Source organism: Microcebus murinus, chromosome 2 (genome assembly GCF_040939455.1).
Source record: "Microcebus murinus isolate Inina chromosome 2, M.murinus_Inina_mat1.0, whole genome shotgun sequence".
NCBI classification, from domain to species: domain Eukaryota; kingdom Metazoa; phylum Chordata; class Mammalia; order Primates; family Cheirogaleidae; genus Microcebus; species Microcebus murinus.
The window spans coordinates 47,389,576-47,416,906 of NC_134105.1; the positions used below are offsets into that span (position 1 = coordinate 47,389,576).

The window sequence follows — 27,331 nt, forward strand, 5'->3', positions numbered from 1 at the left end:
ATGGGAAACAGTCTTGATCATAAAGCTAGAAGGCTATACTTTCTCAGCAATGTACCCTAGTGATTTTCCCTCCAGACTTATGGGGGGGGCGGCGTGGGGGTTAATATCTTCACAAACTCTCCAGGCCTGAGAAATTACAAAATTTATAAACTCTGCAACATGTCTCTTAAGTTCATTATACAAAACACAGACAACTAGAGCACAAAATAATTAAAGTGGCAATTTCCCCCAGACGACAAACCAGGCATGAACCCGCACCTTCATCTGCACTGGCACCAACATTCCCACTCTGGGTCCACAAGCTACCAGCCAAAGAGCAAGAGCTTATTCACTTCAAGTGTGTGAGGAGCAAGGCTCGATTCAGGGTCCAAACACATACTCACAAAACACAAAAGGGGGGGCTCAACTCTGAGTGTATTTGGAGGGAAGGGTTACTCCCAAGGAAGTCTGGGGACTTCTAGCAATCAGTGAAAAACAGCCGGGAAGGTCTGCAATCTGTCAGCTCCAGGGGCAGTCACTCCATCCCACAGCCCCATAGCCTGCAGTGTTGTGGTTAAAAAATTGGAAACTGCGGTTTTTAGTTGGGTCTGGGTCCTGCCTTTCCCTCCTTCCTCTTCCTCGGGCCCTCTCTGGAAGCGGATTTGCTTTTCCATGCATCGCTGGCAAGTCGTTTTTTGGGGAAATCTTGCCTCTGCAAAACGTTTTAAACATGGTAATATATTGCAGCCTTATTAAGTCTCCTTCCAGAAGCACGTGAAAGGGGCTCTGTTTTCCTGACAGATTCAGGAACTCGACTGTCTGAGCAAGACTGGCCCAAGCAAGGCTTGGATTAACTCCACTATCCACTTAAGTGAAGACAGTATTTTTGTTTTTTTGTTTTTTGGTTTGTGTTTGTTTGGTTTTTTGTTTTCGTTTGGTTGGTTTTGGTTTTGGTTTTTAACGCCCAGGAGATTTTTAATTCACATAATACTCCCCCTAAAAGGGGGGGAAAAAAAAAGCATTGAACTTGTTCCCTTCATTGTAAGCGCCAAGTAACAGGCTGAGGGGACGGGCTGCAGAGTTGGTGGACCACGGAAGAACGTGCAGAACGAAGCGGCTCGGACTAGGTTCCCCGGGCTCGAGGACGCGGAGGGGAGGGGATAAAGGTTCCTCACCGGTCGCCGCTAGGGAGAGGGGGGCCGTGCAACGAGACCCTTTTATTTAAAGTTGGGTTGTGGTGTGCATCTGATCTTCCTTCCGGGACAACTCGCCCAGGAGCCCCGCGAGTTTCAGCTTCCACCACGAAAGTAAGGGTCTGTTCTGCCGCGTCGCCCCCTCCTTCCTCTTGGGAAGGGCCGGGCGGGCGACCGAGAAGGGGGCGCGGCGCGGGGTCAGCTCCCGGGCCAGAGGGCGGCGCCCGGCCGCTGCGCTCCACGGCCTCCTCCAGCAGCCCGGCGGTCACGACCTTGCCCGGCAGCTCCTGCGCCTCCGGCTCGGCTCCTCCACCTGCCTTCACCCCAGCCGCTCAAAGTCCCTGGAGTGGGAGATCCCCGTGGCCCGGGTGGACGGTGATCGAGGGCAGAATTGGATTTGTTTATGTTCAGATTCCCCCAGAGGCTCTGAAACTGGGAATGTCCGCGGGCTGCCAGGGACAGAGCCCAAGTAGCCACCCGCACGCCGCAGGTCTCGGGATGCTCTGGGAGGCCAGATGCCCGCGGTTTCTGGGTGCCAAGGTGCTGCGGACAGGGAGAGATGAAACTCGCCAGGTCTCCCACGTTGAGCTCTTGACATTTTTAAAAGTATGAGTACCTTGGATTTCCTTTCTGACACCGACGGTGCGTCTTTAGAAGAGGGGTGTGCGCGCGCGTGATAGCGACGGTGGGGACCCCGCCCGCTAAAGTCTCATTCTGGCCTCCGCAAGCGAGAAGGGGGAAGGCAAGTAGGTGGAGTAGAGGCAGCGCACCCTCTTCTATTTTTTTTTTTATTCAATTATTTCGGAAATCGTGTTACTGAGATTGATCAAGTAGAGTCGTGCGCTTGGAATGAATGAATTTTTCTCTCGCGCTCTCTCTCAGCAAGACGCTTTCTGACTAATGCAGAACTTAAGCCTGGAGCCTGCAACCCCCAAACTTGGTGTCGGACGCCACCCGGGGCGTCCCAGGCCTGACAGCCTTCGAAGGGGCGGTCTCTCCACCGGTTCCTGGTAAAAACAGTTAGTGCACCTGGGGCTTCAGAGTGCAGGGGAGGAAAGAAGTGGGGCATTACTTTCCAACAAGCAGTGACCTAAGCCTGCCAGCGCCTACCTTGTTCTGGAAACACCTAATCTCCACTTCCTCTATAAAGCTTAACTGCAGCTCTCCTCCAATCCCAAATTGCAAACACGAGCAGAATTGCTCCCTTAAGCATTCCATTCCTGTGACCCTTCCTAAAGCTTCGTTCAAGTCTGCACTCTGGGGGTCTTTGAGAGAGGAGAGAAATTCATGATGTTGCTCTTTCATTTAAAACTAATAATGACACAAAGGGAGCATGCTTGAGATCTGGGATTGTTTTGACTTCATAATTCAATGACAGAGAGTAGGCCTGAGGTAACAAGTTGTGTAGGAAAGAAAGTATCACAACAGGAACAGGCAGGAACTGATGCCTTGGAAACTTCTCTCCAAAGAAAACTTTGGCTCCCTCCCACCTGGATAGTCAAGACACACATTAATAAGTATGCACTCAACATATAGAGCCAATATTAGATATTTGCATTGATGTTGTCAAGTGGGGAATTCTCCATTGTTTCTTAACTATTATAAGTATGGGAATAGAATTTTGGTAAGGAAATGTTCTGGCCTATTCTTAATAATAATAAAGACTGCTGAGCTCCTTGCTTCACACTGACATCATAAAAGCCAGATAAAATAAACTGCTTAGAGGCCTTAGTTGAAATCCAGGAGCAGTTCAAAGATCCCTCTATTATATCTGACCTTGCCTTCCCTGTGTTTACACTGGAGTAATAATAACCTCTAACATCCATTGAGTTGTTTGTTATATGTGCCATGCTCTGGTCTAAGCACTTTTATATGACAACTCATTTAATCCTGACAACAGCCCTATGAATTAGTTGCTGTTATAACCCCATTTAATAAATGCAGGAAACTGAAGCCTAACTAAACTAAGTAATTGTCTACAAATACTCAGCTAGTGCATGTCAAAACTAGCTAGTGGTTTGGCTCCAACACCTGTGCTCTTGACCACTCACTACACAGACAAGAAGGGTATGGAACAGTGGTCCGTGCATGTGACCCTGCTTGGAGTTGTTTTCTGGAAAAAGTAGACAGGAAGTAATTAATCCCATTAATGTGGTCAATCTAGAAAGCCAGCCTGGCACAGAAGAACTCTTACCCACTAGAAAGTTACTTTTCATGAATTATCCAAGTGATTCAATGCATTTTGTATACAGATTATAAATAAACAAGAACATTGAAAATTGTTCCAGTGCCAAAATCCTTTTTGCTGATCCTTAAAAATAGTCTTTCCCCCCCTTCCCCCCAAAATATAATTATAAGATTACATTGCCATTCTCAAAGAGCATTCATTATACACTATATATACTTTGGAGATAAGACAATAACGGCTCTTAATATAGACACAACATTTATTGTTAAGGACACAGGCATGCTGGACTCATCACTTTCATCAACTGCTGCCACCTGAAGAATGTGACTTCTTTTTCTGTCTACATTAACCACCCCCCATCATCCCTCCTAGATAGAATCATGGAGAGTCAGTGCAGAAAAAGTACTTAGAAAGCATGTCATTTACCCTCCACAATTAACAGATGAGCAAAGAGGGCCATAGAAAAAAAGAGACCTGCCCAAGCTCACAAGGAACCTGGGACTCCTTACTGCCAGCTCACTCAGATCAGTCGTCTTCCCCCAAACCAGACTATCCCTTAGAGTTGATAAAAAGTATTTAGACTAAAAGCACAGGTTTTTAAAAAAAGTTTTTTACCAACCCTTTTTTGGCCCAAGATATATAAAGAAGGGGCTGTCTTACTCCTTTCTTCCTTTCAGATGTGTTCCTGGAATGTCTTCACCAGATGTTTGCCCAAGAACTTGCAATCTCAGAGTCTTCAACATGTGCGTGCATTTTAAAAAGCAGCATTTTAGATCTGAACCCAATTAATGATTCTTGCCTTTCTTTTTTAAAGGGGGGGGGCATTTTAGTTTTCCCTGCAAATGATCCGAGTCTTTACAGAGTCTGCGTTAACGTCAGTCAGTTTCCACTCTGGGACGTGCTAGTCTCACAGTCTAGTTTTGTTCAGACTTTATTTTGCTCCAAGCTGCATTGCAAGCCACTTGTCCACACTGCAAAAGGTGGGGGTAGCGGGCTGGGGTGACGGGCTCTTTAGCTCTCCCCCCTCCCCCTCCTCCCCATTTCGTATACGTGAAGCAATCTGGAATCATTCCGTTTGGCTTTGGCTTTGGCGCGCGCGCACACACAGACACGCACACACACACACGTGCACCGTGCATGTGTGGGCGCCTATGGATCTGTGTATGCGCGCGTTTGTGATTTAAAGTGACAGGACCAAGAGCTGGACTGAAGCAGTGAATTATTTTGCGTGATAAATCAACTTGATTGTCTCCACGCTGTACTTCCATTATTCACCCGAGTGCTCGGTGGTTACGGCGGACGTGCACTGCGGCAGAAACGTCGTCCGGGCCGCTAGTTTTGCGGCCACTGCGGCGGTGGCGCGGGGGCGCGGGGGCGCGGGCACGGATTGATTTTTCAGGATCGCGTCTCCGTTGGTGCAACTTGCCAAACGGAATCGAGTTGACCGCAGAGGCCTCCCAGGATGCTTGTGGATTGGGTTTTGTACCTGCGATTTTTTAAATATTTTTTTCTTTGCGGGGGAGGAGCCTAGCTGTTGGTGCAGGAAGGGGGACGCACCTTTTCTGTTTTATTTTCCTTTTACTCCCTTAAAAAAAAAAATAATAATGAAAATGGCCACCGCTGCTTCCCTGGCTTCGAGGAGGCCAGACCTCTGCAGATAGGGAGATGACGCTTTTAATCCTGTTTCTTCCTTCCCTCTATCCCTCCTTCCCTCCCTCCCTCATCCACCCTCCTCCTTGTCAGCTCTGCGACAGCCACGGGAGAGAAATGGTCACAGGCACTTGTGCAGGTCATTTGTCCTCGCTCACTGTTTTCTTCTGACAAGTAGTTACCAGGTTTTTTTTTTCTTTTAAAGCTGACCCTTTTTGTCTGGTTATCAAATTTTTAATAAAAATGTGTCTAGAGTGTGTGTTTGATTTGTCTCCTGCTTCAACGTCAAGCGATGCAGCGGTCGAGTGCAGCAGGAGGCAATGTCTTCACCAGGTCTGGTAGAGAGCCTGGGACAGACACAACCCAGTGGTCACCAACACCTTTTTTTTTAAGGAGAGGGAGAGGGGTGGCTGATTAACAAATTAATTACCAGGTGTGTATTGATGCCTGCGAGTTTTTACTTTCACATATGTATTGTTGAATTGCTACTCCCCATAGCTGAGCATATGGATCACACCAGACTGTTAATTTCATTTCAAATGTGGAATTCCAAAGACTTGGGGGACATCTCTGCCACCCCACTTTGTTTGCAGGACAAAACCTGAGTGTTTTTTCTAGGGGGTGGCAAACCTTCTCCATTCACAAAGATGGCATTGACATATTTATCCTTACTTCTACTGAAGCTTCCTGCCAAGCGCTGGTAGTATTTGTCAAATTGGGAAGATAATTGCAGTGTGCGTGTGTGAGTAATGACACAGTGTTGCATAATAATAACTTAAGCTACATATCTTTGTTAATGGTGATGTAACTTTCCCAAAGTTTGTTTGTAGCTTTAAAGGGTTTAAGTGTAGAGCGAATTGCACATGAGTAACTGTCAAGAAGAAAGAGAGTGAGATCCAGCCCTCTGGGTTGGTTCTGCAGTCCCCATCTTTATGTGCAGTCCCAACCTGCAGGTACCCAGCCCAAGTGGGCCCCATTTTCCTTGGAAGGAGAGGAGAGATTAGGAAGGAAGAAACCAAACTGGTGACTTTAATGTACATGATAAAGTTGGCCTAAATTGTCCATGATATGAAAGAAAACTTCTGTTGAAGGGAAATTAAAAAAGCCAGCATGTAGCAATGCAGTGAAAACTCATCTCAGTTAAATGTAAACATATACCTAGTGGAATAAGCTATTTCAACGTAGTTGAAATACAACTTTTTATAATGTGTCTCTAAAATAGTGAAAATGAGCCCAAATGAATTTACAACCAACACTATGAATTCCTTTGCTCCAACATTTTAAATATACTAAGTTGGTCATGTGTTTGGGGCACTGTTTCTCACTCAGCCCATGGTTTGTAGTCAATGTACAATTTTCATGTTATCATGACTTAGAGATAGATGGGCATTTTAATTCTGTCACTAGAGAAAAGACAAGTAGATGTAGGTTAACATCTAGGTTCATAGAAAGGCAGGCTACAAACTCAGAGGAAACTCATACTCTCTCCTAGGCAGCAACATTGCCTCTGTCCTTTTACTTAAAGACCCAGACTCCAGGAGCTCAGCATTCAACACAAATCTGATTTATAGCTATAAAAGTGATATGTCAAAAATGTATAAATTCACATGTAAACAAAGAAAAACTAACAAATAAAGATGTCTTATTTGGCCATTAGGCAGGGCCCTAAACTTGTGAAATGCTCCCCTGAAGTTCATATGAATTAATACTTTTTGTGATATCTTCTGTATAACCATGATGTTACCATTATAGAGACCCTAAGTCAGGCAGCAGAATTAGATTTTTAAAGCTTTTTCAGTGTGGATATTTTTTAAGGGAAAAAAATCACAAATCAAACTTTTTTTATTATAGGAAAAGTTTAGTAAAATTCTTAATGTGTTGCTACTTTTGACCATTTTTGTTAAAGTGAATGGGTATTTCATTTGATGGTAATAATATCTGAATACTACAAACATTAATTATGCTATATTCTTAGTTATTGGTATGTTTGCTTCTTAAAAGTAATATAAATTATCATAGCAAAAAAAGCACAGTTTTTCTCATAGTGGGATGGCTGTATCAATGAAGTGCTTTTTAATTATCAATTTAGGTTATGTGTGCTGAACTTTCAGTTACCAACTGTAAAAACTGAAGAATTTTCTTTTGGGGTGGGGGAGAGTACTTGAAAGTTAACATAATTATTTTATCTATAGACCATGGAAGTCTTACTATTGCACCTAACATACACAGTAAGACAACAACTTACAACAGTTAGTAACTTTAAGTGATGTTACATTTTTAAAAATTAAAGCAAAGGCTTTGAGCAAATTGAAACAACTGGGGTGATCAAGCAACAATGTTAAAACAATGTAGACACTTGTAGAACTATGGGATTGTTTACATTCAAATTTACAAAAGAGAAGAAAAGGGAGAATAAACTTCATAAGCCCTTCAATACCTTTCCAATTAAAAACAATTTAGCTTGGGGAATGACAGGTGTCTGTGTCAATGTTATTACCTATTAAGAAAAATTCTCTCCTGGCTATGCTACCAAAAAAAAAAAATGCAAACTATTTTAAATAGCACTTGAGATTGCCATGGGTGCTTCAATTATCTATAACATAAAATTCTATTGTGTTCTCAAATTCTGACTTTGAGAAACTAAATTGAACACATAACTATTTTGAAACATATTTTGAAGCAAATAACATATGTATTATATTTTCAGAATTTACTTGACTATTATGCTGTCACATCAGGACATAGAATTTACTGTAATCAGAAGTTCCAATAAGAATTTCAAAAGATAGCCCTACTAATATAAGAAACTGGATTTGGAGGGAGAGCGGTGGGGTAGAATGTGACTCATTACTTGATGCAATGTGATGTGTCATATGTTGTCACTGACCTGAAAAAAGCTATTATGCTCTGGCCTTATGGCAAATAAAGTAACCGAGCCTTGCCTAGAACCTCTTTCTCTTTAAAAGACAAGATCACCCCTTACTTGTCCTGCATGCCCAGACCCAGTGTAACACCTGGCACACCAGTGACATTCAATAAATGTTTTCTGAACTTGAATTTATTTGATAGTTCAATTTAAAAAAAATTTGATAGCAAGTATAAATTTGGGAGTAGGTAAGGCTAGTAGAAATACTTTGGCAGAGGACCAGTTGGGAATTTTTTTTTCTATCTGCTATCTCATGACAAATTAAAATATGTTTGATTTATTGTCAACTTTATAGTTCTTGCGAGGACTAGAAAACTAATAGGAATAATGTTAAAACCAGAAACACTCACCATTCTTTGGCTTTTTTTTTTTTTTTGAGAAAGCATTTCTTTTTTTTAATATACCAGAAACATACCAAATACTTTATAAACTTTAATTTTTCAGCTCTCAAGCTGCCCCTGCTAACAGCAAACTGGCTGTTTCCAGCATCCTCGCCAAACTAAAGCACTCTTTATAATTGGTTCTCCTTGCTCTCATTTTGGTTTTCTTTATTGGTAAACACAATGTAAAAACTATGCCAAACTGCCAAAATTTACTGAAGGTAAATGCTATTCTTCCCAGCATTATTTTGCTGAAAAAGGCATTACTGATTGAATGAATCTTAACATCTTCAGTAAATAGAGGCATTATTCTTGCACATTAAAATCCAGAGTACTTTTCCAAACAAGTCATTTCTGCATTCATGTAATCTAAGATAGAAACCAACTTCTTTTCTTGGCCCATTAAAAATAATGCCCTTCAGGGATCACTCATTGTTTTCATAGGTATACAGTTCTGCTGATGCAGCACAACTCATAACTTTCATAATAAAGAAAATAGGAGGCATATTAAAAAGGAAAACAATATCACTGAGTAATTGTATGAGTTTATAATGCTACATTATTTACATAAAGAATAATATATAAAGTCAGAATTAGACTTTTTGCATCCCAATTAAGGAAAAATTCCACTTAATCAAATATGTATTTTCTAAAGTTTTTCCATAAACTATATTACATTAACATGTGATATTTAATTTTTTAATGTTACAAAGGGATAGTAATCTCCCATCAAAACTTGTTTTCTAATTGCTGTGATGTTATAATCCTAAAATACTAATTGGCAAAATAATACTTGCAGTTGTTTATACATTACCAGCCATAATGAGTAGTTTAGCTGAGTAGTTTTCACAGTTTGCATAAAATGGTGACTGAACATTTTTCACTGTATATAGAAGTATAGCATAGTATTGTTTACCAAGATGAAATAAGTTTGATCTAAATGTCTCTTGTTCCATGTTCAGCTCTGGGACATCTCGGCTAACTTTCCCACTTGCAAACAAAAGAGAAAAAAGGAGATAATGAAGGAAAGAAAGGAAAGATAGCTTGTTTTTGAAATCTGCAATCCATTCTCCACATTGCTGTCCCGGGGATTTTTCTAAGTAACTTATTGCCACCTTCTTTAAACCCTTCAATGACTTCTTATTGCTGTCAGGATAAAGTCTATAGTCCTAAAAGTCCATCACTGATGCCAGAATGTTCTGACCCATATCTATCCCTCAGCTTCATCTCTCTACCTGCTTTCCCACTAGCTTGTGGTCTGTTTTATTTCTTCTTGCATCTATCACTTCAGTCTTATTCCTCCTGATTCCCTTAGCCTTTGGATAACTCTTATTTATCCTTGAGGAAAAAACCTGCTCCAGCATTCAAAAAATATTTCTGAAATGAATGGGTGAACCCATGTACCACATAGTTCTATTAATACTATGCATAATTATAGACCTATAGAATTTCAAAAGACCTTGGATATCAATTAGTGCCAAGATATTTTTCAAATGGGGAGTGATTGCTAATGAATGTAAAATATCTTTTGGGGGTGAACAAACTGTAAAGTTAGACAGTGGTGACAGTCATGCAACTTTGCAAATATACTAAAAACCACTGAATTATACAAATTAAATGGGTGAATGGTATGATATGTGTACTACATTTCAACAAATCTTCTATTTAAAAAAGAATTCAGATTAGGAAACCAAGAGTAGTCCTCATAATTCAAATGACTTTCAAAGATCACAGAGTTAATGGAAGTACTAGAACTAGAGTCCAAAGTTCCTGATGCTCATGAAATCAACTCCACAAATGAAATGAGTCATTAGAAAATTTGTTCAATATTTTTCTCCAAATATAAATGAAGATTGCTTTTCCATCTCAAAAAATTAAAAGTAGAATTGCTATATTATCTAGCAATTCCACTTCTGGGTATATGCACAAAAGCATTGACAGCAGTATCTCAAAGAGATGCTTCATACAGTCATGTTCAGAGCAGCATTACTCACAATAACCAAAAGGTTTGGAAGCAACCCAAGTGTTTGTTTATCCATCAACAGATAAATGAATAAACAAAATGTGATATGTATGTTATATATGTATATATAATATACACATAATATATATTCAATGAAACATTATTCAACCTTAAAAAGGAAGAAAATTCTGGCACATGCTAAAATATGCATGAACCTTGAAGACACTGCTAAGTGAAATAAGCCCATCACAAGAGCAAAAATATTTTATGCGTCAATTTATATGAGGTCCTAGAGTTGTCAAATTCATAGAGACAGAAAGTACTCACGCCTGTAATCCTAGCACTCTGGGAGGCTGAGTGGGTGGATCGCTCAAGGTCAGGAGTTCAAAACCAGCCTGAGCAAGATTGAGACTCCATTTCTACTAAAAAAAATAGGAAGAAATTAATTGGCCAACTAAGATATATAGAAAAAATTAGCCGGGCATGGTGGCGCATGCCTGTAATCCCAGCTACTTGGAGGCTGAGGCAGCAGGATTGCTTGAGCCCAGGAGGTGGAGGTTGCTGTGAGCTAGGCTGATGCCACGACACTCTAGCCTGGGATACAGAGTGAGACTCTGTCTCAAAAGAAAAAAAAAAAGAAAGAAAGAAAGTAAAATGGTGGTTGCCAGGGGCTAGGAGGAATATGTAATTGGGGATTGTTTAATGGATACAGAGTATTAGTTTGGGAAGATAAAAAAGTTCTAGAGACAGATGGTGGTGATGGTTACACAACAATATGAAGCAATTAATGCCATTGAACTATACATTTAAAAATGGTTTAAATGGTTAAAAAAAAAAAAGGGCACACAGTAGCTCACACCTATGATCCCAGCAGTTTCGGATACTGAGGCAGGAGGATCACTTGAGGCTAAGAGTGTAAGATCAGCCTGGGAAACATAGCAAGACAAAAAATTTCCGAAAATTATCTGGGTGTGGTGGCGTGCACACATCGTACTAGCTACTTGCTGAGCCAGGAGGATCTCTTAAGCCCAGGAATTTTAGATTACAGTAGTGATAATCACAGCACCGCTGCACTCCAACCTGGGTGACACAGTGAGACTTTGTCTCTAAAAGTAAAAAAAAAAAGAGTACATTTTATATTTTACCACAATAAAAAAATTATCATTTTCCTAGGGGATTACTAGGACAGTGTCAAATGGTGCCTTATTTCCTAACCCTGATCCACATAGGCACTGTTTTATTTTATTTTATTTTTATTTCAAAATCTTAAGGGGGTACAAATGTTTAAGGTTACATGGATTACTTTTGTAATGCTTGAGTCCCTGCTATAGGTGTACCCATCACCCAAATAGTGTTCATTGTACCAATTACATAGGTTTTTTTGTCTTTATCCTCCTCCTACCTCCCCCCTTATTGATTTCCACTGAGTTTTACCTCCCTCTGTAAACATGGATGCTCATAGGTTAATTCCAATTTAATAGTGAATACATGTGGTGTTTGTTTTTCCTTTCTTGAGATACTTCACTTAGGAGAATGATCTCCAGTTCCAACCAGATTGTTGTAAAAGGTATTAATTCGTCTTTTTTTATGGCTGTGTAGTACTCCATGTTACACAAATACCATATTTTATTAATTTACTCATGAACTGATGGGCACTTGGGTTGATTCCACATCTTTGCAATTGTGATTTGTGCTGCAATAAACATTCAAGTGCATGTCTTGCTATGCGGCCCAGGCTGGTCTGGCCTCAAGCGATTCTCTTGCTTCAGCCTCTGGAATTGCTGGAATTACATGTGCAAGCCACTGTGCTCAGCCTGTAATGCTTTTGGTTGACCCACAATCCTGATTCTTAGGCTATGAACTGAACTTTGAGACAAGACACCTACTTATTATTGCTTATTCTATCAAACAATGACAACAACCCCTATTCTACAATGTCCTTTTTTAAAGCCCCCTTTGCTGACCCCATTTTGCATCACCTCATGAAAGAGAGAAGTCATAAGAGGCTGGAGAGCTAAAGAACAGAGATTGGAAAATAGAGTCTGAAGCCATAGTGTCCGCACCAACTGGGTTGTCCAGTTTCCATTTCCTTCCTCTCTATACTATCTTGGTGGGGGTATAATGTGAACTTAGGAATATTAGAGTGAGTATGAAAAATCACAGGCTCAGAGGGGTCAGTCTCAACTATTATTGATAGTTCTGTTCTTTCTTTGCTGCTGGTTTTCTGGGCCTATAGATGCTGATGTCAAACTAGGTGAATTCTGATTTAGCATAGTGGGAGCACTCATGTACTAGCCCAGGGGACTCCAGCTATAGCTGAACATTTCCTAAAAGAGTCATTTGTGAAGATTCCCATCCTTCCCACTTCCTCTGATCTTATGCCACTGGACTCTTATCTAGGGACTGAGCACATGCTTCAGTACATCACAGCGAAGACTCTCCTTTTCATGTCAACTCAGGGGTGGCTATGTGTGTGTGTGCATGTGCGCGCATGTGTGAAGTTGGTGGTGGAAGGTTATGTGTTAAATTCTTTCAGACCTCAAAACAGCTGTGTTCCTTTTGAATAACCCTTCTTGAATTTTGTAATCATACGGACATTGTATATTTCATATGTTTTTAGCTTTTTCTCTTTAAATTGATTATCAGGAAACTCAAAGTAAAAATTTTAAGTCAACCCTAGCAAAGTATATAGAATCTCATTTCATGTATTTTGGATCTTGCCCTCAATTTTACCTTATTTTTATCTTAATAGACTATATGTATTTGTATGTGTGTCTACTTCAAAACCTTCAAAATAGGCCGGGTGCAGTGGCTCACGCCTATAATCCTAGCACTCTGGGAGGCCAAGGCGGGTGGATTGCTAGAGGTCAGGAGTTCAAAACCAGCCTGAGCAAGAGTGAGACCCCATCTCTACTATAAATTAAAAAAAATAAATTAATTGGCCAACTAATATATATAGAAAAAATTAGCTGTGCATGGTGGCGCATGCCTGTAGTCCCAGCTACTCGGGAGGCTGAGGCAGCAGGATTGCTTGAGCTCAGGAGTTTGACGTTGCTGTGAGCTAGGCTGACGCCACAGCATTCGCTCTAACCTGGGCAACAAAGCGAGACTCTGTCTCAAAAAAAAAATAATAACCTTCAAAATACATGTAGGATAAATATGACTAACTAAATATCTATATTTTTTCTTCTGGATAGGCCTATATGAACAGCTATTGATGGTATAGGCCTTCAGAGAATAGAAACTTAAATTTTTTGAATGGTTTCACATTCATGATCTCGTTGCATTCTCACCAATCCTCATGAAGTAAACAGGACTGATGATATTTACATTTTATAGTGGAAGGAGGGTGGTGTCAGAGAAATTGAACTGCCCCAGGTCACCAAGAGTAGAGAATAGGAAACCAGAACACCACAGCTCTAAAAACCAAGTCACTATTCTTTAAGTTAAAGTTCTAGTCTGCTTCCCTCACCCCCATTGCTAATTTATTTTTATGGAAAATTATCCTTTACCTATCTAAATATGTTTGAGTAAATCTTTAGGTACCAACCTGGATTTTATAGCCATCCTTTCAGTTTGGACAATTAACCATTTTATTTCTCCCATCAGACTCACTAACAGTATTTCTTCACTTACTTGGGCCTCTTTTCTACTTTGATACCAGAGACAGTTATTTACTCCTTTCCCATTCCTGCAGAATATCCTTTGCATGATGTAATGAAACTGGCACTGGGCTGGGGATTAATTCTTTACCAGCTGCGTGGCCATGAGCTTGCTACTTAACTCCGCTAGTTTCGGTTTTATCATCTGTAAAATGTGGTGGTTGGAGACTTCAGAGTTCCCTTTCAGCTCTCTCCTTCTGTGAATTATAAACTCAGACTTTGCTACCTTCACTTGAGTCAAGATTTTCTCTGTCTGGTCACCATAGCAGCTCAGTGGCATGACTTTATTTTTGGCCTTCTGCAGCTTATTGTCCAAGACAAGAGGATGGCTACCTTTCATCATGATTGGCACCAGCTAATGATCCAAATTATGCTTTAAAAAGTTTGAGGTCCAAACTCTTTCCTAAGCCAGATACCATAGCTAGAGCTTTAGGAAGGAATTCAGAATAAATTATATATTGTATTCAACACTCATTAAGGGAATTACCTTGAGTAACTAACTCCCTACAGTTTCTTGGGCCTTAGTGTCTTTATTTGTGTGGTGGGAATAACAATGCCTGAACCATCTATGCAGCAGAAGGGTTAAAGGTAGTGAGTTGTGAAAGGCCTGTGTACAGCAAATCCAATGCCCTGCTACTTCTACTTACAATTCCGCCCTTGTGATAATGTCCTGCCTTGCATTAGTTATAATCCTGACCTTGTTTTCTATTAGAGTGCAAGGCTTGAAAAGGTAACCATTTGTTCATGTATTCCATTCACATATTAATTCACCAAACATTTATTGAAGATCTACTGTGGCACTTTGCTTGTATGCATACAAGGATGGGTAAAATAACTTCACATTCAAGGAGCTCATAGTTTAGTAAACAGACACACAAATAAATAACTGATAAACAATGTGAAAAGAGCTATCTTCAATGAGAGTAAGTTGTTAGAAAGCACAGGGAAAGGATTGACCAATTCTGCCTAGGGGAGTTGGTAAGTATTAAGCTGGTTCTTGGGGAACCAATATTAAGCTGGTTCTTGGGGGGGAAATGAAAGGAACAGAGAAAAAACTTCAAATATTTCTGGGCAGAAAGAATAATACAAATAGGGAAAAAGAGAGATGAACATGTATAGTGTATTCAGGAAGTAATGAAAATAGAACACCAAGATATTTATTGTGGCTGGAATGAGGGGACAGCAGAGAGGGAAATTGAGTAGAAAGGAGTCTAGAAAAGGAAGCTAAAAATAAAGTCAAACGTATTGTGTACCCAGTTGGGGAAAGGCTATAATATTTTGGAGAGAAAATAATCCAAAGGTACCATAAGATTGTTTTATAGGATTGGCTATGATAGTAAAGGCTAAGCTGCTGTATAAGGCATCCCAAAGCATAGTAGTTTAAATATGATTTAAGCTAGAGAAGCAGCTCTGCTCCATAAGGTCATTTGGGAACCCAGGTTTCTTCCACCTTGTTGTTCTCTTATCTCTGAGGATATTGTCCTGGTCTTTGCAGTTGAAGTTGCATCTTAAACATGGTCTCACTGCAGCCTTTGGAAAGCACCACATGTTCAGGACTTTATTTTAAGCAAGTGTCATGGAAGTTACACTCAACAATTCTGCTCACATGCCAATGCAAAGAATTTAACCATGTGCCATATCTAGTTGCAAGGAAGGCTGGGAATTATGGATTCCAAAGTGTTCACCTATGTATCCAAGGGTATGTAGAGAGAACAGATTTGGGTAGGGAGAACATTAGTTTGCCACAACTTGCTTATTTGGGAGCCTCATCAATTCCTAGACTAATTTTGCTTCTAATGTTTATCATTTATATTGCGATGTTAGTCCTTTGAATGTCCATGTGTCTAAAAAGTGCTTTGGATGAACTAGGATTTACACATGCAAAGCAAGAAAATGTGAAATATGAAACTTGAAATATATCTCAACATTCAACTAAATTCACAGATTTAAACTTAAGTTGATTATTAGAAAAATATTGCAGTTTTGATTTATATTTCTAATTCAGTAAGACTCTGATGTTCTAGTTTTTATATCAATGTCTCACAAGAGGATTAAGTTTTTATTTGGGTCAACAAATCAGAATTCCTGGAAGAGCCTACTATTTTCAAGGCACAAAGCCAACCTACATGGAAACATGAGGCTCTGAATGGGGTTAGCAAGTCAAAGTCACCCTATTCTATGTGGTCCTGGTTTTCAGTGGCATAGTGGAGCTGAGATTCCTGGAATGCAGATTCACAGGGATGGGAATAATCAATATAGTACAAACTCTCAATTCATGTAAGCTATTGTTACTGGTATTATTTTCATGTTATTTAAAATTTGTAGGTGTAAGGATATAGAAGTGACAATTTGTGAAGTACTGTGTTTCCCCGAAAATAAGACCTACTCATAAAATAAGCCCTAGCAGGATTTCTAAGCATTTGCTCAATATAAAACCTATCCCGAAAATAAGACCTAGTGATGGGCGTGGCTACGCAGTGTATCTACACAACCTATGCATTTTGTTGCAGAGCGGTAAAGAAGATGAGCAGCCCTTCTCATCTGCCCCATGAAACTCTGTTGCTCGACATGAGAGATTGGGGCCAATGATTCTAAAGGAAATAGAGTCGCAAAAAATTCAGGATGGAATTTGGGGTTTGGAAAGTTATGATGATGTTCCAGAAGAAAACAACTTAACTATATTTGAATAAATGTAGATTGTTGTACTGTACTTAAAAAAAATCCCCTGAAAATAAGCCCTAGGGTGTCTTCTTGAGGAAAAATAAATATGAGACCCTATCTTATTTTTGGGAAAACACAGTAGAGCCTTTTTCACTAATAGGTCTTATTGTCCATCTTCTGGGTATTGGGTCTTTGGGGAGAGTCTGGAAAGTTTTCACTTCTAAATTGTCCCCATTGATCAAAATCCTTGGAAACTAGTACCAGTGGTAGGTCTCCCTTACTTCCTCATCTCTCTCCCACCCTCTATTCTTCCCTCCTCCTTTCTCGCTCTCATTCATTCCAGCCAGTGCTACATATCAGGACTTCATATTTCCTCACCTCTTTCTATCCAATCTCTTTGCCTTCATTACTAGAATAATCTTTCTAATTTGTGAATCATACTTTGTATATCTTTTGCTTAAATACCTTTGATGTCTTCCTGATCCCTCAAGAAAAAGTTCAAAAGACTCACAAGGCTCTCCACTATCTTGCCTCTGCCTGCCTTTCTAACTTCATCTCTAGTTACTGTAATATAGTCGTGTGCCACATAACATTTCAGTCACAGACAGATCACATATATGATGGTTGTCCCATAAGATTGTAATCCTGTATTTTTATTGTACCCGTTCTATGTTTACATACACAAATACTTAGCATTGTGTTACAACTGCCCACAGTATTTAGTATAGTAACATACTGTACAGGTTTGTAGCCTGGGAGCAATAGGCTATACCACACAGCCTAGGTGTGTAATAGTCTATACCCTCTACGTTTGTGCAAGTACACTCTATGATGTTCACACAATGATGAAATTGCATAAAAATGCATTTCTCAGAAGGTATCCCTGTGGTTAAATGACGTATACTGTACAAGCTAATCCTAGCTAGGCAACAAGCTACAATCAAATACATCCCAATTCTTTTGTCCATTGCATACATTGTTATCACTGTGTTTTCCTGGAGAGAAATGCCTTGCCCCTGTCTTGTCCACCTGACAAATGCATACTTTTGGCCTAATACTAATGTCATTTTTTTCTTTTTTAGCCTTCATAACTCTCTCTGTCTGCACACCCAGGCAGAATGAATCATTCTTTCACTAGTGCCCTTTATGTATATACCTAAATTAGACATAGCACTTATCACATTACATTATTGTTTAGCTTTGTGTCTTGTCTCCTCCATTGGACTAAGAGCTTCTTGGAGCCAGAAACAATGTCTCATTCTTCTTTGTATCTCTAGCTCTTAGCACATTTGGTGTGCCTAGAACAGGGTACATATTAAACAGTAATAGTATTATTAATACAGTTATAGTATATTGAGTACATATTAGCACATTCAATGTGCCTAGAACATGGTATATGTTAAATAGTAACAGTACTATTATTACAGCTACTGTATATTGAGTACACATTATGTACTAGGTAATTTATATATGTTTTCTGAATAGCTCCCATTTCCCAGATGAGAAATCTAAAGCTTACAGAGGTTAAATAATTTGCCTGAAGTCAGTTGGACTCCAAAGCCAATGCTGTGTTGTTGTTGACTAGATGGAGATATAAATTGTCACTTTGGAAATGGTGCCAATCTACCACCTTAAACCCAGTTAATGAACTACAGACAATGCACACAAAACTCACCACCTACTGACAAGACCATGGCATCTACATAGCAATGTAATACAAGCTGATACCTCTTGTGCATTTCAAAGGTTCTTAGCTCTTTACAAAACAGCCTTCCATTCTTGCAATAGGTTGATGTCCCATTTTACAGGTGTTACATAACCATCTCAAGGTCACACAGCTTAGTACCAGCTGAACTAGGCCTAGAATTATTTTTTTTTGGTTACTTAAAAAAAAAATCTTTTTTTTTTTTCACTTATGCCACTACATCCCATCAAGTGTATTTCTCAGTGAAGTAGTATGCCAAGTGAAAATGGACGCTCAGTGGAGAAGGCTGGGATTAAATGCCACAGGCTTTCTAGAGCGAGAGTATATCTGAACCTATGAGGGGCAGACCAGAACAGCAAAGCTTGTCTAACGCCAAGGACAGCCACAGTACTGTACCTCCCAGTAATGCTGCATCAGTCGACTAGGTGCAGAGTGCAAGACTAAAGCCAAAAGTGTGATTCAAAATAAAATGTGAGGCTTCTCTAACCTCTAATTTAACTGTGCAAGGTCTTTGTTATTAATTAATTAGGAACCTTCACCAAGGACAGTTAAGAAAATCAGACAAGTGCCAGGTTGCTTCCTATTCCTCTTGACTTTTTATTGGATAATTTTTTTCAAGCGAGGTAAGTGCAAATTTTCCTCTAACTCAGTTATTCAGCAAAATGTCCTAAGCTACCTGAGGCAAAGCAAACACATTTTTAAAAACAACAACAAAAAGAGCAATAGTCTGGTTATGAAGCTTTCCATTTAAAGAGATACTCCTCCCTTCAGAGTTCTTTCTCTCCTCTGCACCAATAGCTATTTTGTTGTTTAAAACACACACAGAAAATGTTGACATTGAAATATCCAGATTACATGGTCTTAAAGAGTCTAGCTTAATGAAATAAGATGAGTCAGTGAAATGAAGGACTTAATGTTCCAATAATTATCTTTTAAACCCCCCTCCCCTTAAATGTCAAAACTCTTATAGTTCATCTCTTGGGGGAACAGGAAGGGGAGAGGTTGGGTTAAACTTTGTGGGAACCTAGATTTTGCAAGGATATTGACAAATTAGATGCTTGGCAATTCAATCAGAATTTCACTGTATCCCCTGTTTTATAGGAACAGCTTTATTCTTGAAGGAGTCCACCTAACAATTTTATGTTCAGTCATCTGCAGAGAATAGAGCAACTGTCTTTTTCTTTCCGAGCCTAGGGTAGAAGCTTTATTTCACTGCAAGTTCCCTGTGACATTTTGCACTCTCTTGATTTAATGCTCCAAAGAGGATCTTTAACTCTTGGTGTACACCAGTGCAAATAAAGGTTAAATCTCTCACTAACCATCATGAACTAGCCTAATAACTCACGAGAGGCTCTGGAAAAAGAAACCAAGAAAGCAGGTATTCAGACTTGATTAAAACGTGCAAAACCCTCACAACCGCAGGCAAAGGCACTATATCCTCACATCTGCCCTGCACCGGCCGCGAGGTCCGCAAGCAGGGGAACTAGCACTGCGCCAAAAATACGATCCCGCGAGCTGGGCCTAGTAACACAGGGGCTTTTCTTCAGAGCGGTGTCCCGACCGGAGCTTGCGCCGAATGTAGGGGCTCCTATTGGCCACGCGCCGTGGGGGAGGAGACGACTGGCGGGGAGAGAGACTGGAGGAGGGGAGAAGGGGGCAAGGCCTTTTCCCTGTCCCCTCCCGGCCCCCTCCGCAGCCTGCAGCGGCCGCCTAGTGCGTGGTTACTATGCAAATTGCAGCGATTGAGGAAATAAACAAGGGGGTAGGGTAAGGAGAGCGGGACTGAGGGAGAGGAGCGAGGGGCTGCCGAATCGATTGCAACTTCTGCAAAGTCTCGTACAATCCAAAGCACGCAAGGCAAAACGAGAGAGAATCTGAGAACCAGCCAGCCCAGGTTGGATCGAGAGAGAGAGAGAGAGAGAGAGAGAGAGAGAGAGAGAGAGAGAGAGAGAGAGAGAGAGAGAGAGAAAGAGAGAGAGAGAGAGAGAGAGAGCGAGCGAGCGAGAGAATGAGAATTGCAATTGCAAAAGCCTTCTGATTTGGAGTAAAAAAAAAAAAAATCTCCAAGAAGCCTGCAATTGGCCAACAGCTTTTTAAAAAATCTCTTCCGGGTTTTCAACGGTTCCAAGTTTATTTAGATAATTTTAAAATGCAAAAAAAAAGGGACAACAAATGAAGCAATTCGTCCGAGCATTTTAAAGTTTCTCACGTACTCTTTTTACATTGCAATGGTACGTGGTACATCTTAAACTTTCTATTTTGCATTTATGTGATATATGTTTTATAAACAACAATGGTAGAAATGATTTTATTTAATGGCTAAGACTTTAACATTTCTCTAGCTCGCATATGCACTTAAGTGATTTCTGGGTAAATGTCTATTGTGATGGTTTTGCTTTAAAGATGTAGCTTTGCGGATGGTGTTTTTGCTATGTGCATCAGAGACCGGGTTTCCTTTTTTTTTTTTTTTTCTTCGGGATTTGAAAAAATTGCTGAGCTTGACAGATTTTTTTTTCCTCCTAGCGCTTGCTCGGTTCCAGAAAGGGGTGGGGGGAAATCCTGTACGTGCTCTGTTCTGTAAAAGACGTCTGCCCTCAGCACTCAACCTAACCCGAAAAGAAATGTCTGGACCAGGAGAATAATTGACGATTTGATCCTCTAATCAATGGGACAACATAGGAGATTGACAAAAGCTCTATCCAATCATGAGAACGCTTGGGTGTACAATGGTTCTCAGTAGCCAGAGGGGGCGGGGCAGAGGAGATCTGAAGTTCTCTGCGGCTCTGAAGGGGTTGGTGTGGTTCAAGCTGTCAAAGCTACGAGCTCTTCCGGATTTAGCAAGCACAATAGGAAAGAGTTTTTGAGTTTAAGAAAAAAAAAAAAAAAGCTGATCGGAGGATTTTTGCTTGAATCGTATGCCTTCTTCCTTGCCCTTTGGAAAAAGTCAGAAAAATTCTGCAAGAGAAATAACTTTGCATGAGTTATTAACTTTGCATGAGTTATTATTTTTAAATTCAGGGAAGTTGGTAACCGTTATGGAAGGTGAGGTTCAACTTCTTTTAGAAACGTGTAGCTTACATGTTGCCTGAATTGTGGGTCTATAGTGAGGTTTGGGAAGTAATATATTGCGTACTCAGCATTACAAAACTTCTCACTTTGATTGTCTTAGAAGCTTTGGCATTTCAAGCACTTTGAAAGAATGGGTGAGCCTGTCCTCTTGAACTTTAAACAACAGTTTTAAGGAAGAGAGAATGTTTTACAGGTGGACTGACAGCTGTTTTATACATTGAAAAGGAAGAGGGGGAGTGGTTTTTCTTGGTCTTTCTTGAGTTCTGCTGTTTAAGTATATGGTCAGTAGCAAATAGGATATTAAGACTGGCCAAGTTCACATTTCTTCTTGTTACCACAACAACCCCTGTGGAGAGTGCAAGTGTGGAAGATTGCTGACTTGCTAACTTAGCTGGAGTCTGGCCTCTTGGACAAGTCCTTGATACTAATCCAGTGGAAACCAACTGCAGTAGCTTGTCTTGGAGACAGTAACTGGCAGCCTCTGACTAAAATATATCCATCTCCTCCTCTTTTAGCAGCGTAGACACCTAATTCTGTTGGGGAGTGAATGGAAAATAATATGGCCTCTTTCCTTTCTTTGGATTAAATTCCCATTGAGCTGTTTCCCAAGGCTTTAGGCCTTCCAGTCAAATCTGGTTTGGAAATTTGATGTAAGAATTCACTTGGATGCTCACTTCGGCAACATGATTTCATTTAGGATTATATGCACATAAGAAAAATCTGCACACAAGTGACCACCAGGTCAAAAACTAGAGAAAAAAAAATGTTGAAAAATGCTAGTTAATAAAGTTAGTCTTGGTAAGAACTACAGAGTTATGGTGTTGTCACTTAGGAATCCCAGTCCTATCTTCACTGCTCTGGGCATTAAAATCTAAATCATATTAATAAGATCTCCCTATTAAGTAACCTCCAAAATGAGAGCTATTTGAGATGTACATATAAGTGAAACCTTATTGACGTAATTTATATATCTAAGAGGATTTCACTAAAGCTGGCAAGGTAATGTTTCTGCAAATAAAACACAGTAAATGCAAGGCTGGGCTCTGTGCCAGGAAGAATATGGATAGCAGAGAGCATGACAGGAGCCTCCTTTGCGCAGAGACAATCCCATTTCAAGGCAGCCTCCTACCACTTGCAAAATAAATGACTGGAGCAGTTATTTCCAATAAGGGGTTTATCCTTCCTAACAATGGGTCATTTATATGATTGCAGCAAACTAGTTTTTGCACTTCACCTGTGTTTCCTACACTATTCTCTTTACTATCCTTTCTTCTTCCTCCCTCCATCCCTGCTCTCTCTCAAGTGTCTTGGTATCTTTGTCAATTCTAGACAGGATTTACTTTTGCAACTTGGAAAGAGGGGAGAGAGTTGGAAATGTTTTTTACCCCCAGTCTGCCCTTTGAGAAACATCTGTTTCTTTGTGTGTGTGTTTAAATTTATGCCTGTTGGAGAGAAAGTTACCAGAAGCCTTTCTGTAACTGTAACTCTTCTACTGTATTTTTCTCAGTCTTGTTTCCAAAGGCTGTAGTTGGAACTGTGCTTTGTAGTGTTTCCCCCGCCTCCTTCCCCCACCCCTGCGGGGGAGGGAGCGAGAGCTGGCGGAGATAGGAGAGAAAGCAGGAGCGGATGTGAAGGGCTTTGGTGCTGAACTTGGATCCAGCCCTTGCCTAGAGGGCGCAAACAATCGTCCCATATCCAAAAGTCTTACGAAGGGCGCCAAAAGTTACTTAAGATAATATTGCTAACCGCAGAAAGCTGGAAATCGCAGGCACATCCACTGCTGCAACAAAAGAAGTTTTTAAAGTAGAAATATCAGCATTAAATTACTTTCCCCCATTTTTTTTTTAAAAAAAGGGCGACGTGCCAGTCCTTAAAAAAACACAACCTTTTTTTTTTTTTCTTGAGACTCAATCAAAAGTAAGAATCTTTGCTGTTTTGAAAAGAGGCAGATGTGAAGTGTATCTTTTAATACACCAAAAGAAAGATTTTAATCTGCTCTGGAAGAGAGCTTCCCAAGAGTACACACTCCGAACAATAACTTCTCACTGTGCCTCAGTTACATGTTGGGACCGTCAGCCAGAAACTTCTATCGAGGAAACTTGGAGCGCGTCGAAGTTATAGATCCCAGCAAAGGTTTTCGTGGCCAGGGATGTTGTCTCTGTAACTCGGGTTAGCTTTTAGGACATTTTCCCCCTGCTGCAATCCAAGAGGAACCAAGGAAAACCAGTTGCTTAGTTTGGAAAAATGGACTCTCTCATTAAAGGGTGAAATTATTTCCCCTCACCTCTTAATAAATAATCTAAGCGATTTCCAAGTACGTCCAGGAGAGCGGGGGCAGGAAGGGGGAGGGGACGAGAAAAAGGTTTCTTGAGCATTCAGGAATTATTTTAGCAATAAACTAACTAGAGTATAAGCACAAAATAACTTTAAATAGATGCAGAATTATTTCAGAGGTTTTATTTCATTCTTTCTCCAGTAGAATATTTCCTGCCCTTTGCTTAAAAAAAAAAAAAGTCTGAATGAGAGTGGCTTTAACACATCACTCAGATGCGAGTGGGCATTCCTACAGGAATTTGCTCTCTTCAGAGACTCTCTAGCTATGTCACCTCCATCAAGGAGCAGATTCCCTTGTCTTTGTGCCAGTATCTTTCAACGTGATGCCCTCCTCTTTCCTTTTGGAATTTTGAGAAGGGTGTCAAATGCAGCAGGCTGCAAACTACCATTAGGGAGAGGAGGAGGAAAATATGGGATAGGGTTTGGAGGAGGCAGGTATACTCCCCCCCCACCCCAGGAGAGAGGAGAGCCTAGGGAGAAAATATGAGGTTAAAAAAAAAACTGGAAAAGCAGGCTTATTGGCAATTTGCCAAACCCTAAAAACCACCCCCCTTTTCTGCCAAAACAATACTTTAGCAAACCTAAAATAATTGCAGGAAGTTCTCTTCCATTTTAAGAACTATTACCTGGGGGTGGGAAAAAGGGGATTCTTAAAAGGCACCCTTGCAGAGGTGCCTCAGACACAGGGACGGTAATGATAGCCTGTGTCCAGTTCTGGGCACGCGTTCGTGGATCAGAATATCTTCCTTCCCTAAGGGGACATCCCTTTCACTTTTTTTTCCCTCCTAAAAAGAAAAAGATGTCACAGCTAAACCACTGTTGTTTCTGAACGTGATAGAACTTTTTGTGTGGTGTCTGTGTTCAAACCCACTAGTTTCACAGTCCTGGAAGGGAGAACGCTCATTAATCTCCGCCTTCCTTTCTCCAGACAACTCCCCCCACCCCCCAATCCGGGTGAATCTTCTGTGTGAAATTATTCCCCGCCACCCCCGCTTCTGAATACCATAGGACTGAAGCTGCACAAAGTTTGCAGGATTGTGTGCATAATTACCTCTGCCGACGAATCTATTCCCACAGAAAGCTTCGCCGGAGAGATTACAATGCTTTGAGCCTTACCGCATTTCAGAGGAGGGGGGGAAAAAAAGTTACCTAGGAGGTCTGATTTTTCAAAGAGATTTGCATACATGCAAATGTGCCGCCCGGCCTCCTCCTCGGCTCCCTACGTGCCCACGCAGCGGCCCGGGGGTGCAGGGCAGCAACCTGGCAAAGTTGCCCAAGTGCTCCGCCGAGGTCCGCGAAGGTCTGCGGCGGGGGCGGGGGGATGGGGACGAGGAAAAGTAGTTTTGTTTGCTTAAGCACATCCTGTGGCAGCCTATAGCGGCCCCGGAGCACAGACTGTAACCGCTCCTCGCTGCGCTACCCAGTAACGCGCTGACCGGGGCCGGGGGCGGGGGGCCCGGGGAGCGAGCGGGGGCGCCGGCGAGGCAGCGGGCGGGCGGGCGGCGGGCGCGAGCGGCCGCGGAGGCTCGGACCCGGCTGGCCGCGCGGCGCCGCAGCCGCCCCCTCCCCCGCGCACCCCCCCGCGGCGGCGGCGCGAGCGGGCGGCGGCTGTGCGGTGCGGTGCAGAGCGCAGGCGGAGGCGGGCGCGCGGGCAGCTCGCGGGCACCCGGCCGGGCCGGCGCGGGAGCGGGAAAGGGTGCGCTATGCCTTTAACGCCCGCGTACAGTAGACATGTATAGTGGAGTGTAGGGAAACTCTAGGCGGGGTTAAAGTTCAGCCCATGGAGCGGCAATAGCGCTGGCTGGCTGCAGTTGAGCCGAGTTGGAAATGTGAACGCAAGAAGCAGGCTTGATTTTTTTTTTCTCCCCCCTTCTCTCCCTCTCTCTCCCTCTCTCTCTCTCTCTCTCTTCCTCTCTCCCCCTTTCTGCTCTCTCACCCACACTCACGCACACCTCCAAACCGCACACCCAGACGCACACGCACACCCCGGCGCCCGGCAGTTATGTATTCTCCGCTCTGTCTCACCCAGGTAAGCGGCTGCGTGGATGCGGAGGGCGGGGGCCGGGCGGCGGGCAGGTCTGCGCCGGGCAGGGGGCGCCGGGCCGTCGCGCCGCCGGGCCCGGGCTGTGTGCAGGCGTGTGCCGAGAGTGCGCGTGTTTCTGTGTGTGCGCGCGTGTGCCCGTAGAGGGGGGAGAAGCACGGCTTCAAGAAAGTAACTTTGTTTCCATGCGGGTGCATTCCTCTTGCACGGCCATTTGTGTGGGCACATGGCTAATGGCGCCCTCTTATTAATGCGTTAATTAATATCGGGGCGACGGACTGCGGAACGGCGGTGTTTCCGGGCGCCCCGCACGTGTTTCGGCGGGGCTGCAGCCCATGACACGCCGAAATCTGGACTCAGCGTTTCTGCAGCCGCGAGCAGGGCTCCTGTAGTTCCGCGGCGCCCGGGGAGGGGGCCGCCGACGGAGCCCTCCGCGCGCCCCGCACGCCCGGGCGGGCCGGCGGCAGCCCGTGTGCGGGAGCCCTCGGAGCCTGCGCCCGCGGCCCGCGCGCCGGAGCCCGCGCCGCCGCAGCCCCGCGCCGCCTCCCCGAACTCTTACTTTCGCGCACTGTGGGCCGAGCCTCCGGGGTCCGGCCGCGGGAGGGACGCGGGCCACCGTCCCGGCCCCGGCCCGGACAGCGCCCCGCGGACGCAGGCAGGCGGCGGCTGGCCCTCGGCGGAGCGGGGCTGCGTGGACGCGCGCCCCCCGCGCCGGCCGGGCGGAGCCTGCGTCCCCGCCGCTCGCCGGCGGCCCGCCCGCTTCCCCGAGTGAAAGTTTCGGGGCCGGGACGAGCCCCCGGCGCGCGGGGCGGCGAGCGGCCGAGGCCGCGGGCCGCGGGCCGGGGAGCGCCGGGCGGAGTCGGGCTGCCGGCCGCGAGCCCGAGCGGCGGCCCAGGCCGGGCGCGGCTCCCCCCGCCGCCCCGCGCGACTCCGCCGCCGCGTGCAGGACGGGGGCAACTTTCGCTCGGACGCAACTCGGAGCGTGGGGCTCTCGCGCCCCGCCGCCCCTCCTCTCCGAGCCTTCCCCGTGCGTCCCTCCCTCGTCTGCACCACCCCCAGGCAAAATACTGCCACTTCGCCACCCAAATCTGGACCCTTTGGAATATATTACTTATTTTCTTTGACTAAAAGGCGTCAAGTCAAAGTGATTTTGAGCTAAGAATTTTTTTTTTTTTTTTTACACAAAAAGTGTGAGCCTTCACTCTGCCATGGTACATTGCGATCTGACCATTAATCACCTACATGAAGATATATGCTTCAAATAAAGTGTTTATTCACCACTCCCTTAAAAAAAAAGCCTACCACTTCTTGCCTTCATTTAGCAGAAGATAACGGTTTAACCGGAATACTTTCTGGAAGGCTAAAAAGTATCAGTAGTTTTCTCTCTCCTGTCTAGAGTCTGGATTTATTTCCCACATGACATCCCTTCTTATTGCAATATCTAACAGTAATAATACCGGCTATTTGATCTCAGAAGACTCCTAAATGCATCTTTTATGTTGAAATGGTCTGTTTGGGATTTAGGCCTAACATTAATAATGGATAGCAGTTGCTTTTAGTTATTGTAAAAGTTTTTTTTT

The 27,331-nt window shown here is 42.7% G+C and overlaps 1 protein-coding gene across 7 annotated transcripts in view; it reads left to right on the plus strand.

The window, feature by feature from the left end:
* The window catches only part of NFIA (nuclear factor I A), a 554,190-nt gene that overhangs the window by 172,301 nt on the left and 354,558 nt on the right, over nt 1-27,331 (plus strand). For 3 of the 7 annotated variants that reach the window (XM_020289044.2, XM_020289047.2, XM_075998846.1), the window contains exon 1: nt 25,307-25,739. The exons of 3 other annotated variants lie outside the window; for them this stretch is intronic. In XM_020289044.2, the coding sequence (XP_020144633.1) occupies nt 25,713-25,739 (27 nt within the window). In that variant the 5' untranslated portion in view covers nt 25,307-25,712. Of the gene's footprint in view, nt 1-19,979; nt 20,539-25,306; nt 25,740-27,331 lie in introns of those variants that run through there. One more of the 7 variants, XM_075998845.1, reaches the window with a different exon arrangement.